This window comes from Paroedura picta, chromosome 4 (assembly GCF_049243985.1).
Source record: "Paroedura picta isolate Pp20150507F chromosome 4, Ppicta_v3.0, whole genome shotgun sequence".
Classification (NCBI taxonomy): domain Eukaryota; kingdom Metazoa; phylum Chordata; class Lepidosauria; order Squamata; family Gekkonidae; genus Paroedura; species Paroedura picta.
This window is the reverse complement of record NC_135372.1, coordinates 92,081,015-92,095,156: the sequence shown is the minus strand read 5'-3', so window position 1 is coordinate 92,095,156 and position 14,142 is coordinate 92,081,015. Positions and strand designations below refer to the sequence as shown.

General features: G+C 46.2%; 1 protein-coding gene across 1 annotated transcript; it reads left to right on the top strand.

Annotated features, from left to right (window-relative positions):
- The first annotated feature begins 2,774 nt into the window (after positions 1-2,774).
- Positions 2,775-13,093, top strand: LOC143835849 (glutathione S-transferase Mu 3-like). Its single transcript, XM_077334191.1, has 8 exons — positions 2,775-2,993; positions 5,990-6,065; positions 6,520-6,584; positions 7,968-8,049; positions 8,145-8,245; positions 9,296-9,391; positions 9,861-9,971; positions 12,820-13,093. The coding sequence occupies exons 1-8, from the start codon at positions 2,958-2,960 to the stop codon at positions 12,913-12,915; spliced, it is 663 nt and encodes a 220-aa protein (XP_077190306.1). The 5' UTR covers positions 2,775-2,957; the 3' UTR covers positions 12,916-13,093.
- The last annotated feature ends 1,049 nt before the right edge of the window (positions 13,094-14,142 follow it).

Sequence of the window (14,142 nt, the reverse complement as noted above, 5' to 3'; positions counted from 1 at the left end):
CTCACAAACACTCATGCTGAAATAAATGTTAGTCTTTACAGTGTGACTGGACTTTTGATGTATTTTGTCATACCTTTTGCAGTGCCATTGGTGCCACTGCACTGTTATATTTTGCAGCTATGTTTTAACAGAACTACCTAACCTAACTGGAACTGTTAAAGGAACTATAACCCTTCCAGTGTGCAGGTGAACATTGCAATGTTGTCTTTCTCACTTTTCTAGATTTATGTATAGTCTTTTCTCTCTGAAACTCAAGTTGAATTATAAAATATAAAAAGGTGGAATTGGACCACAAAAAAATGTCCAATGCAATAGGACCAGGATTACATAATTAGGGAACAATCCCAGCAACAAAGGAAGGCAGGTAAACTATAAATAATACAGTAAGTGGATCACAAGGTTAATACAGTATAGTAAAAGCAGGAGTCACCCGCAATACTCATTGCAGTAGCCTATTCCATTACAACAGTATTATGCTGTTCACTCTGCCCCCCATCTAGTTCCTACTCCTGTGTTTCTCGATTCTTTTCACTGAATCAATAAGTCCATGTGAACTGTAGAAAAAATGGGCTTTTGCTTCATTTGTTCTGTCATGTGCAGCCTAAGGAGTATTGGCAACTTGGAACACTATGGGCCATTTCGCACGGCTTCAAAATAGCACAATGGTTGCTAATTGGAAACGCTACTAATTTGCCATAACCCACGACGTCATAGACAATCTGCAACAATCCTGAAACCGACCCGCAAAAAGCGCTTCGTTGTAGCGCTTTCAGGGGAATCCAGAAAAGTGGATTCACCCTCCGGATAGCGATACACTCCTGCAACCAATCTGCAACAGTAGCGCTAAAGACCTGTGCGTTACCATTGTTGCTGGTTCTTCAAAGTCCCTCCCCCTAGCTCTCTCCTCCAAACTTCCGGCGAAGCGATCGCCATTTTTTTTTCTCCAAGCGAGCGGGGATAAACGCACCAGCGAGCCTCTTTCTGTTTAGAGGCTTCCCTGGCTTCAGTCCTTCACCTTTAGTCACTAAGCACAAACCACATAAAAGCCCGTTTGCTGAAATAAAGTCCCTTTATTTTTTACACATAAATTCAGCCGAAAATCGGGCCCGTGAGAGGGGGGGGATTTTTTTTTATCACTCGAGGCAGCGTGCCAACGATCATACAATCAAACGACAGCTCACATTAGGCAGCTGGATGGGTCTCTCCGTAGCAACGAATCTACCTAGATTCGTTGCTATGGGTCTGTTTTTTTTAAAAAAAAACCTTTCTTAAAGGGAAAGGGGCTGTTTGGGAGCATGCTAACGGCTGCCCATTGGCTGCTTGACGGCCAGGGGCGGGACGAGCTTGGCAATAGCGCTTCCTTTCTAGCGATTTCTGCTGAGACCGGAAGCCTGTGGGAAACGCTAAAAAACGCAACTGATTCCACTACAAAGGCAGGTATGCATAACGACGAATTCCACTATTTTAAATGGCGATTTTTCATTCCGCAAACAATTTGCAACAAAGATCCCCGTGCGAAAAGGCCCTATGAAATGGTACGGGCGTTTTGGACTGCAAAAAACAAAATTAAGGCTTGCCTGTTTTATAAAAAAAGAAAAGGGGGATAGCGGGAAGATATTGCTAAGGAAGTTGTGTAAAAACATGTTGAAAAACCAGCAACAAAGGGAAATGAAATTGGAACATTAAGACACTTGCGTACGCCTACTCAAAATCAAGATCAGAAGGGTTCTTCCTTCTTGAAAAATGTGTGGGCACAGTTGCCTTGGAGGCAAAGTCTTCTAACTGCCATTTCTAGGACAGGGTAAAAGCTGGAACAGGCCGGAACGGGTCAGAACCGGCATTAAATAAACGAGTACCACACACACACACAAACAGTGGGAGAACAATATTTTAAAAATGAAAAGGCAGAACTGCACGTTTATTAGCCCTTCTCAGGCCAAAAAGTCTCCAGAATACCCAGAACAGATATTAAACAATCAAGAATGCTGGGAAAAAAGGGATGCATTAAAGACACTTGAGAACAAGATTTTAGAAATGGAAAGGCAGAACTCCTGCACCTTTATTAATCTGTTCTTGGACAAAATGCCCCTAGAACACCCTGGAATGGGCATTAAACAAACAAGTGTACTGCAAAAAACAGCAGGATGAATTACAAACCCTTTAGAACAATATTTTAGAAATGAAAAGGCAGAACTCTCGCATCTTTTCCAGGCCAAAAATGCCTCTGGGACAGGCCAGAACGGGTATTAAACAAATAATAGTACTGCAAAAAACAGCAACAGTTGACTGTGTTGAAGGCACTTCAGAACAGTATTTTGGGACTCTAAAGGCAGACATAGCGTAGGCTTACTAGTGGTGCCTTTCCCCAGGATGCCCCCTTATATGCCCAGCAAGCTTTGTAAGGCTTCACGGGGGGGGGGGGGGAGAGGCGCTGCGAATTAGAAGTCTCTAGTCGGCTAGACCTCGTGAGCAACAACGCCGCAGCACCTCTGTGGCAGGTTGGAAGGCAGCCACTTAGCTACGGAATACTAGTTCCGCCCCTTCCCCCCTTCTGGAGGCATTGTCGCTGGAAAGGGTTAACCTGGCGGACAATGTTTCTGAGTTGTGATTTCCAAAATATTGTTCTGGAGTGCCTGTTTTTTGAGCCGCTAGTATTAGTTTCAATGCCTGTTTCGGGGTGTTCCAGGGGCATTTTGCCCTGGGAAAGGTTAATACAGGAGTGGGAGTTCCACTTTTCCATTTCCAAAATATTGCCCTTGAGTGTCTGCAACGCACCCTACTGGTTTTGGAGGCACTCTCGTTTATTTAACGCCCGTTGCAGCTTTTATCCTGTCCTCTGCGCCTCCCCCCGCTTGCTTTAACCGAAGCTACGCCTTTAAGAATGAAATTGAAATCCACGCCTCCTCCTTCGTGCTAGTTGCCTCCGGAGCTGGTGGGGGAAGGAGAGAGAGGGCGCCATGGCGATGGTTTTGGGCTACTGGGATATCCGAGGGGTGAGTAAAGTTGTCTGGGGTCTCCGCCTTTATTACCTACTTGTTGCAAATCGGGTCGGCCCCGCATTTGCTAGGACACGAGTTAATGCCTGCGGGCCGCCCTTCCCAGGCAGCCCGGTCCTGCTTTCAAAGATTGGGGCAGACCGCGGCTTTGTCGTCTGCACGGGCCGGGCGGCGCGGCCTTCGCACTTAAGACAGAGCACATTGGAAGGAACGGTTGAAAAAGTTGTTAAGAGCCCTACTCCCTAACCTTGGTCCACGCACACATGCTTACAGACGTCGAGGTGTGGGTGGGGTGGGGTGGGGTGGGGTGGGGTGGGGGGAGCTCCTGGAGGGTCGACGGTTCCCGCCGGGTTTCGGTGTGTGTTATAGGGAGAGCAGTCGGGGGGGGGGGGAGTCTTTTAGTCTGTGTAAGGCAAGCTGACTGCATTGAATGCATTCTGAACCTGTAGAAGCGCCGCTACTACTGTGAAAGTGAAGGTGCATCCCAATGCAGGCATGGCACAGACTAGAATGATAACAAGTAGTCATTGGTTATTAGTGTATTAATTTACCCACGGTAACCAGTGAGTAAACAAGCGGTGGTAGTTCCTTTCCAAACAAAAAGCAAAATATGTCTGTCATGTAAATCGTGCCTATTATCAGAGAGGAGCAGGTATTGATTTGCCACTGTTGAAGACTCTGTAGGGGCTCTCTCTAGGTAAGATGATCCCTCAAAAGTCAGGGGTAAACCAAATTTGTTATGGGAAATAGCCTTGGAAGGTGCAGCAGTTCAGGGGCTGGAAGTGTAGACTATGCATTCCCTGGCCCTCTCATAATCAGCTGAATTGTATAGTAAAGTAAATGAGGGACTTCATAGTGACATAGCATGTATGTATTAACGTTGCATTTCTGTATATTTTGTGTGTAAAGTTTTGTGTGTAAAATTTCTCCCCTTGTTGTATGTTTTGTAAACAATTTTATTTACAGCCAAAACTGGGCAAAATTTGTGCTGCTCTTTTACACTGGGAATGATTCGGTAAGGAGCTGTTGAGATACAAAAGTGGCAGGTTAGATGATTTGGGAAAACCATTGCCAACGTAACAGATTCTAGCGTGTTGGCCATGTTTGTTTGCTTAGCAGAGTCTTGTGATGTTTTTAGATTAGTACATCTATGTAGCATAAGGTTTTTCTATATGCCTGCTGCATATAAATATGTATTAATATCTGCGTGTTAAAGTACAACACAAAGTTCATATTTTGCAATCAGAGATTGCAGTCAAAGACTTGGCTTGGGGCTACAACTTGCTTTCTCTGTGCAAACTGGCTACTGATTAGAAACTTTGTACGTAAGAAGTTGTAAACTTAGAGCAAAGTGCTCAGACCACTGTATGATCCGGAGAAAGCAGCCTGATCACCTGCCCCCCCCCATTCCCAGCTCATTCCCCACCTCCAGAAAAAGAGTTGTGTTTTGCCTGCCTGATCCCAAAAAGACCATGGACACTTTCAAGAACACAGACCGTGCCATTTAAAAAAATTACTTGGAGCATGAAATGGAGAGGGGAGAGCGGGTGCAAGGGTGGGACAAAGCTGCCGAGACTATTGTGAGTTCCCCCTCCTTATGGTCTTATCCCTGGTTGCTCACTGGTTGCCCACTGATGGGACGCAAAATTTAAGGTCGTAAATCCAGTTTTGGCAATTCTTAGGGCATTTCTGCACCCTTTATAGTGTAACGTTTACTTTAAGTAGCCGTTATATTCCAGCCCCTCCACATGATGTCGCCAACATCCAGCGTCCAAGCAGCAACCAGCTGGCTATATCTGCCATTTTAAAGTTCTAGTTGGTGAATTCAAAAAAATGGATTCACCAACATTTGTAGCGCTACCTACCAGAGAGCAAACAGCAGGCCACCAGAAAAGAAAAAAGTACGAAGATGAAGAAGCGCTATCTCCGCCTCCAATGCCCCACCCTTGAACTGCCTGGAGCAACAAATAAGCATTCCTTCAAAAATTCCCCCAAAGTTGTAGCACAAAGCATGCCTCTCTGAGCCCCCCCCCTTGCAATCAGGAACACAATTTATTTTTAAAAGAAGCAAGACTTGTGATTCCATGGCAATAAAGCACTATGCATCTGTGATTAGATGTATAGGCGGTTCAACAGAGATGTACTGATTTAAAAAAATAGCAGGCATTGCAGGCCCTTTAAAGCATGGGAAAAGGGGATTGGCATTCTGGCTTAATTGGCAGGCGAAAGAGAGTCATGTATAAACTGCGTTGCTCTCTTCCGCCATTTCCAGCAGCACTTGTAGAGAGGGAGAAGTGCAAAATGGTGGGTGGCAGAGAAGAGCGAGACAGCTAAAAGGTGAGGAGGGTTCGGGAGGCACAATTTTATTTGGTCACTCAGCTGGCGTAATGCTATTTTTAAAGATGTGTGGAAATGCTCTTAAAATTGTGAGTTAAAAATGGCCAAATTGCAACCCAGCTACTGGACAGCCTTAGGATGCAGGTGACGTCATGCCATGGGGGCTTTAAAAGCCACCAGCATTCGAAGGCTGTCCAGGGGCAAATTCTTCAACCAGAAATGGTCATTGTTTCCCTTTCTTAAATCACACTCTGACTTTCCCTTCTGCAAAGGGAGCCATTTCAGGGAAGTCTTGACAAAGGGTTCATTTGAAGGTTAGCTTTTTCTTTGTCTTTCTCCATTGGGCTCATTAGTTGATAACTTTATCTCTTTGTTTATTTTCTTTTCCTTTGCTTCTGGTGTCTTAGATTATAAGCTCTTAGTAGGGACTTGTGTAGACTTTTCATGAATGTAGGGTGCATCCAAGAACCAAGAATGGATCAAAATTTACCAGTATTCTGTTCTTGGCTTTGGGCCAAGGCATACTTACATGGGCAACTCCATGGGACTGACTTCTGTGAAAACTTGCGTAATTTTGATCTGCCTGAGTAAATTGTGCATATGAGGGTCCCGGCTTGTCATAATACCTTGCCCCCTTTTTTCCCTTTCATTAACAGCTTGCTCATGCCATCAGGTTACTGCTAGAGTACACAGAAACACCTTTTGAAGATAAGTTATACAGCTGTGGAGAAGGTGAGCACTGCTGGTGTTTAGGACTCCCAAGGCCCTGTCTTGCGTATCCTTGTTTCTGATAGGGTTGCCTGGACCCTGGTCACTGGCAGGGGATGGGGACATAGGGTTGCCGGATACAGGTTGGGGATGGAGCTTGGGGAAGACAGGCATCTCAGTGGGGAATAATGACAGCACCTACCCTCCAAAGCATCCATTTTCTCCAGGGGAACTGAGCTTTTTAGTTGGGGTATTTTCCACATCTTCTCTGTTCTTCTCCTACCACCCTTGCTTAGAATGTCCCAAATTGCCTTAGGAATCCATGTTTAATGCTAGTGGACCTCACAGCTATGCTAATCTGTGTGCTAAATTTTGAAAATGTGTATAAAGTTGCTGGGAGGGGGTGGAATGTCAGTGATATACTGTGATCTATTTCTTGCATCTGCAGCTAAGCCTCCCTTTTAAAAAATATTTCTAGCACCTGACTATGACAAGAGCCAGTGGTTCAATGAAAAGGAAAAACTGGGCCTGGACTTTCCAAACGTATGTAGCAAACATTCTCTGCCAAGTGGTGGGTGGGAACGGAGCTGTCCCCTAATGCAGTGGTCCCCAACCTTTTTATCACCGGGGACCGGTCAATGCTTGACAATTTTACTGAGGCCCGGGGGGGGGGGTAGTCTTTTGCCGAGGGATGTCACCACCTGAGCCCCTGCTCCACTTGCATTCTTGCCGGTGCCCCTGACTTCCTGCCTCCTGCTGGGGGGCACTGCCAGCAGCAGCTGTGCAGTGCCACACTGAAGGGGAGCCCCAGCCATGGAGGCTGCTGGAGAGCACCAAAGGTGAGCTGGCAGCAGAGTGGCAGGGCAGCCCCTGTGGCAGCAGCCGGGGAGAAGGATGAGGAGGAGCCGCGGCCCGGTACCAAGTGATCCACAGACCGGTACCAGTCCCTGGACCGGGGGTTGGGGACCACTGCCCTAATGTATTTGATACTGGGCAGATCATTTTTGAATCCTCCCCTCCTGTATATGGCAATTTTAAAAATTGAACTGCACAACACCTTCATTCTTGCCCATGCTTCCCGGTCACCCCTCCATTGCTTGAAGTCACAGATTTATTTATATGCGCTCTTTGGCAATTAAGGCCCAAGACAGGTAACAACCATACAGAATACTGCACACCTGTGTACAGTCACAGAAAGTACCTAATTAAATCCCCCTGGGGGTTTACATCACAGGTCCCCCCTCTCTCCCTTTTATTTATTTTATTTATGTATTCTATCCCGCTGCTCCCAACGTAGCTGGCTTGCTGCGGCTTACAGACTATCCAAACCAAGCAGCCAGTAAGAGTGCCGCTTACTGTGCTCAGGGTTCCCTGCAGCTCTAGTGGCTAGAACCAGAAATGAACTTTAAAAATAAATGGGAAGGTTTGGCTGGTCAGGGCAACATCACAGTTAACTTGGCCATCCTGAATTTTGTCCCCTCATTCCCCCTCTGTTGGCAGTCCTGCTTAATTCTTCTTTAGCCTCACACTTGGATCGCTTCAGGCAATAAAGAGTGTGCTTCAGCTCTCAGCTCAGAAGCTACAGCTGAGAACTTTCCATTCCTTCCCCTTTCAAGAGGCACTGACTGCGCTGAATAGATTTTTCTATCGATTCTGGGGATATGGCAATGCATACCCTTATTACCTGCACCCGGGGCTGACCCCATTTCCCCTTCCTCAATATGTCACTGGGTTGGAGGTCATCTTGCTTAGTTTACCCAGGAATCCTAGATATTTGGCAGAGGACGCTTAATACTCTCAGGCATTCACTGGGGGGAGAGATTTCCTTGGAGGCAATGATTTGTAGAGTGATTAGGGCATTGTGAGCTTGGAAATGCAAGACCAGTGTTTGATATGATTCCAATCCCTTTTGGGTTGCTTTTCCAGCTGCCTTATCTACTAGATGGCAAGACTAAGCTTACACAGAGTAATGCCATCCTCCGGTACATTGCACGCAAGCATAAGATGTGTAAGTACTTCTTGAGCTCCTTTGGGGTCTGGGCTGGCAACTAAGAACCTGTTTTTGTCTGTCTTAAATTTCTAATCCTCCCCTGCTGGTTCCAGGTGGAGAAACTGAGGAGGAGATTTGTAGAGTGGACATGCTGGAGAACCAGGTGATGGATTTTCGCATGAGCCTCGTGATGGTCTCCTACAGTCCAGATATTGTGAGTTCACTTGCCTCTATGAAATCAGGAATGAACTAGCTGAATGTAAAGCAAAGAGGCTGGCCAGTTGGAGGCTGGGCTCTCTAAGACCTGAAAAAGGAGCATGGCTCCATGCTTGAGTGGCAAGCATCACTGAGGTCTGTGTGTGGTAATATGTTTTCTGCAACAATGTGAGAAATTAGATTTATACCTTTAAAGCCTCTTGTATACCACATGCCTGTGAACTCTGATTGGACTAAGGTATAAATGTTTTCAGTGTTATGTGTGGGGATTTATTTATTTAATTTGTGTGAAAGGAGATAACTTGGATATCCTAGAACAGTGGTCCCCAACCCGCGGCACGTGGCCCGAAGGCCTTGGCGCCGGGCCGCGGCTCCCTCTCCCCCCCCCGCAGTAAAAAACTTCCCAGGCCGCAAGCTTGTGGCCCGGGAAGCTTCTTACTGCGGGAGGGGGAGAGAGGGAATCAGGGCCGCGCCCGCGCATTGCGCATGCACGTCCCGGCCGCGCCCGCGCATGTGCGTCACGGCCGCACATGTGCACATGCGCGAAAGTGCTGCGCTTGCACGATTTCGGCCACGCATAGCGCATGTGCGCATGCACGGCCTGGGCGCGCATGCACGACATGCGCGGGTTGGCAGTTGCCCTGCCGGTCCCCAGCCTCAAAAAGGTTGGGGACCACTGTCCTAGCAGACTCCTTCCCATGCCAGTTTGCAGTTATGGCAGATCCCCCTTCCATTGTGGTCGGAAAGGATACCTGAATTGTCATAGTGCAGAATAGAGATTGATTGGAGGGAGAGGTTTCTTCTGACATGAGACAGCCCTTCACAGCCAGCCTAGCAACTTTGTCTAAATATCTGTTTCTTGGAAGGAAGCTGTTTTGTATCACTTTTTTAGCACTACCTGGAGGTACAGTATCATTTTAGTGCTAACAGAGTTACACCTAGTGGTTCTTGTCTTGACAGCACCAAACGTGTCCGCTGGGCAGATGAAAGTTTTGATTGAGTTTTAGCCATAATCTTAGTATTTCTCCCCCCCCTCCCCTGTTTGTAGGAGAAACTGAAGCCTGGGTATTTGGAGCAACTTCCAGGGAAGCTGAAACTGTTCTCCAAGTTCCTGGGAGACAGAAAATGGTTTGCTGGGGAGAAGGTATGAACATATTCTTAATGCAGAAGATTTTTCGGCTTAACATTTGGAAGAAGTTCCTGACAGCTAGAGTGGTTTCTCAGTGGAACAGGCTTCCTCAGGAGGTGGTGGGTTCTCCATCTTTTGAAGTTTTAAAGTAGGGGCTGCATAGTCATCTCACAGAAATGCTGATTCTGTAGACTTAGGCAGATTGTAACTGGGGTGGGCAGGGAAGGATTGTGTCAGTGATTGGCTCTTGTGGCCCAGGGGAATGCCGAGTTTCCTCCAGACCAGACTGACCAGGGATTCTGGGTTTTTTTGGGGGCGGGGGGCATCTGTGGGTGGGCAAGTAGTTGTGAATTTCCTGCATTCTGTAGGGGGTTGGAGTAGATGATCCTGGAGATCCCTTCCAACTCTATGACTCCATATTTCAGTATAGGCCTCCAAAGACAGGTTTCATTTCTGCAGGCTCTCATTGTCAGTTTCTTTCTAGATCACATTTGTTGACTTCCTCATGTATGATGTCCTTGATCAAAACCGCATGTTTGAACCCAAGTGCCTGGATCAGTTCAAGAATCTTCAGGATTTCCTCACCCGTTTTGAGGTGAGCTTTGTCTTCCTGTGATGTGTTTGCTTGCTGGCCTTCCTGTGTCTTGTGACTTTGTCCACTAGTTACTGGTGAGAAGCCACAAATTGTTACATTGAATACCAGGCTCCAAACTGGCACTGACAAGGATACATGAGAGCACTGATGTTTCCTTTTGGAATGCAAAAGGTTTCAGATGTTGCTTTGAAAACTGAAGTCTGTGGTAATTTCTCTCTCATTAATGTGCCTTCCTGTGTTAGTATGGCTGTAGGCAGTCAAAATTCACTAGCTATTTCAATTGCCAAATTGTGGTATGTGTGGGGATCTGCGTGAGAGGAGGTAACTTAGACATCTGAGAAAGACCCCCTTCCCATGCCAGTTTGCAGTTATGGCTAATGCCCCTTCCATTCTGATAGGAAAGGATACATGGAGTTTCCTCCCATGTGCTGAATGGTGCAGTGTGAGAGGATTGATGCTTCCTGGGCAGTTTGTTTGGAGTAACAATGACAGTGCCAGAGAACTCTCAGTCTGAACTGGGTTGGTTGTGGAGTAAGGGTGTGCACAAAGCCCCTCAAAACAGTATTTTTAGGCTTTGGCTATACTGACCCCCCTTCCCCAGATATTAGTTTCCTGATATTCCTGAAACCAAATACTGGTATGGTATTTGCATTTGGTAAATTCAGGAATGTTGATGGTTGGGGAGAGGGGGCTCTGAGTCTGAGTTCATGCTAAGCCTCCATTTTGCAGCTTGAATTGGGCAAGGCATTTAAAGGCATCTCAGTCCCCTTAAATGCCTCAGACTCAGACTTGCTTCCAACCAATGCACATGGCGTCTCCCTTCCAGGCTAGCAACCCCTTTCATCTAAGCAAGGAGAGAGTTGCAAAATGTACAGTATTATGAATGTCTTGTCAATCACTGAATGGATAGATCCTGCCCTGCCAAGATAACAGCACTGGCAGTTTCCAGGGTGCTGGATCAAGGAAGGGGCACTTCCAACACAATCGCAGAGCCTTGGAGCATAGAATGTAGAGCAAGGGAAGTTACAATACCACTCTAGACCTCATATGGAAGAATGTGGCCAGTTCTGGGTGCTGCAGTTCAAGAAACATATTGACAAGTTGGAATGTGTTTAGAGAAGGGCAATTAGGATGGTTGAGAGGTTGGAATCCATGCCTTACAAGGAGAGGTTGAGAGAGCTGGGTATGCGTAGCTTGGAGAAGAGGACAGGCAAAGGTGAGATGATAGCTGTGTTAACTATGTAAAAGGTAGACATGTTGAAGAAGAAGAAGAGTTGGTTTTTATATGCTGCTTTTCTCTACCCAATGGAGGCTCAAAGCCGCTTACAATCACCATCCCTTTCCTCTCCCCACAACAGACACCCTGTGGGGGTAAGTGAGGCTGAGAGAGCCCTGATATCACTGCCTGGTCAGAACAGTTTTCTCAGTGCTGTGGCAAGCCCAAGGTCACCCAGCTGGCTGCATGTGGGGGAGCGCAGATTCAAACCTGGCTCATCAGATTAGAAGTCCACACTCCTAACCACTACACCAAACTGGCTTTACACCAAGAGGGGGCCAACTTGTTTGCTGCAGCTTCAGATACAAAGACTAGGAGCAAAGGATTCAAATTGTGAGAAAGGAAGTTCCACTTAAATATTAGAAAGTATTTGCTGACGTTGAGGGCTGTTTGTAGGTGGAATAGGCTGCCATGGAGGGTCGTGGAGTCTCTTTTACTGGAAGTTTTTAGGAGGAGATTGGATGAACACCTGTCAGAGGAGTGTGTGATTTTTAAGTCCCCAAGAAGGTGGGGGGCTAGACTGGATGGCCCTTTGTGGTCTGTAATTCAGACTCCAGGGATGTAATCATATTTTATGTAGCAGCAATGAAGACCAAAGGCCAGGAAGGTCACAGCAAGCACGTAGGGCAGCAAGGCCAAGGCTGCTTTCATCCTTTCCATAATTGCAAAAAGCTTCCACACCTGATTCCATAGTCGCTCTTTCTCCTGCCTTACATAATTTTGGTCTGCTTTATAATGGAGTCTATTAGGCAAGGAAAGTCCCTGGAAGCTGGATGGAACCTGGCTGGGGGCTGGAAGGGTCTGCTGAGCTGGAAAACCCAAAATCAGAGGGCAAAAGCCTCAAACAAAACAGGAGGTCATGTTGCCTCTAGGAGCAGCAATAGGCTGCATCCAACATTACTGTCAACCCCCTCCCTCACTTTGATCAGTTCTACTTTCATTTGAGCAGAGCTTCCATTTCCTCCAAACTAATGGGGCACAAAGCATGCAAGACACAGCTGCTTGGTTACCTGCTTCCAGTGTTGTGCCCCCCCCCCCCGCATCTTTGAGCACAGCCTCTTGCTGCTGACCAATTGCAAAAAGTGGTGCAAATGAAGTTGTAATTGTATTCCATCTGATGGCAGAAAACCCCTCCAAGCAAGAGAATGTAAGCAGATGTGATGGGGAGAGCTTCTGCTGGCAGGTGGTTTAAACCTAAAAGGCAGAGTATTGCCTTTTGTACTGGCCAACAGTACATATACCTTTAATGAAAGAATAACATCATTCTTGTAACTATAGTAGCAGGACTGGCACATCAAACTGCTAGGGAGAGTTGTCACACACTCTCATAACTCCTTGTGTGTTTTGGTCTGTCGAGAAGTGAGCTCTGAGCTGTATTTCCCACTTAGTGGAAATCTGGAGCTGTGGAGGGTCTTGCACCATCTATTTTCTATTCTGAGATTACAGCAGCCACATTCTGCTCAGGATGTGAACTTCTCTGTTCAGTGTGTGTGGGGGGAAATATTAGAGGGAGCATTGCTGCCAAGGACCACTTTTTCCTCTCCCTAAGTATGTGGTGTTCTTTCTTCTCAGGCTCTGGAGACGATTGCTGCCTATATGCGCTCCAGCCGCTTCATGAAGACTCCTATTAACAACAAGATGGCCAAGTGGGCCAACAAGAAGGAGTAGTGGATGGAGGAAGTGCACTTTAGTGCCACTGAAATGCTGATTCTCCTTTTGGGGGGGAGGCTTAGCTGGAATTCGATGAGTAGAGAGACAACAGTATTTTAGTGTCCTTATGCTTCTTCTCTCCCCCCCCCCCTGTAGAATGATGATGAATAATAAAGTTTTTTTCCCCTTTACAGAATGTTGGATCATGTGGTAATTTTGAATCATGGGCCTTGTTGATCAGCTGATGTCATGAGTGCTTCCTGACTTGAGTTGTTTTGTGAGCATGTCTTACCAACTTGTGGAAGACAAGATCTTCATGTTGGGCACTAGTCTCTTGGTAATCTGAAAGCTGATTTAGTGTGGAGAGTTCTTTCCCCTTTTCAGTTAACAAATAACATTCTGGGTGTTTTATTTTTCTGAATACAGAAATGTTTGAATACACAATTCAACATAAAATTAAGAGTTTTCCCATGAGTGTCAAATGTGAAAATTCTTACATTTTCTTATTGTGGTCATATTCATCAAAATACTCCCCTCCCAACCATGCTGTTAGCTACATCCCATGTTTTTACATGTTGCAAATAGATTGAGTTACTGAGTTTTTTCTAGTACACTGGCAACTAACATTTTGGCAGCTGTTGACAACTATATTTATAATTTTTAACTGAAGCTACTACAGATACATTAATTTTGGACCAAATGGCAATACAATATTGAATCGTTCCTTCGTTCACTTACACTTGTTCACTGTAAAAAGTGTAATTTTCTATTGATTTTCTATTATGCTTTGTTACTATCACCTTCCTATTTACATTTAAATCTGCTTCCAACTTCATTTGGAATATCTTCTTCCATTTATTTGCTAACAGTGTTGTCTGTACCAGCACACAATTGTGTTGCATTCTAAACTGACATTTCAAACTATATTTTAGATCAGTGGTCCCCAACCACTGAGCCGTGGCCCAGTGCCAGGCCGCGGCTCCCCCTCCCCGCCCCCCCGCAGTGAGAAACTTCCCAGGCCGCAAGCAAATTGGCCACCAAAGCAGTTTTGCGCATGCGCGGAAGTGCCGCATATGCACGTTTGCGGTGGCGCAAACACACGTGCACGTTTGCACATGCGTGGCCGCCAGATCGCCCTCCCCCCCCCCACTGATCCGTAGCCTAAAAAAGGTTGCGGACCACTGTTTTAGATGACAATCTTACTTTTCATTTCCAGACCATGAATTTTCTGAACTTGTTTGGTAT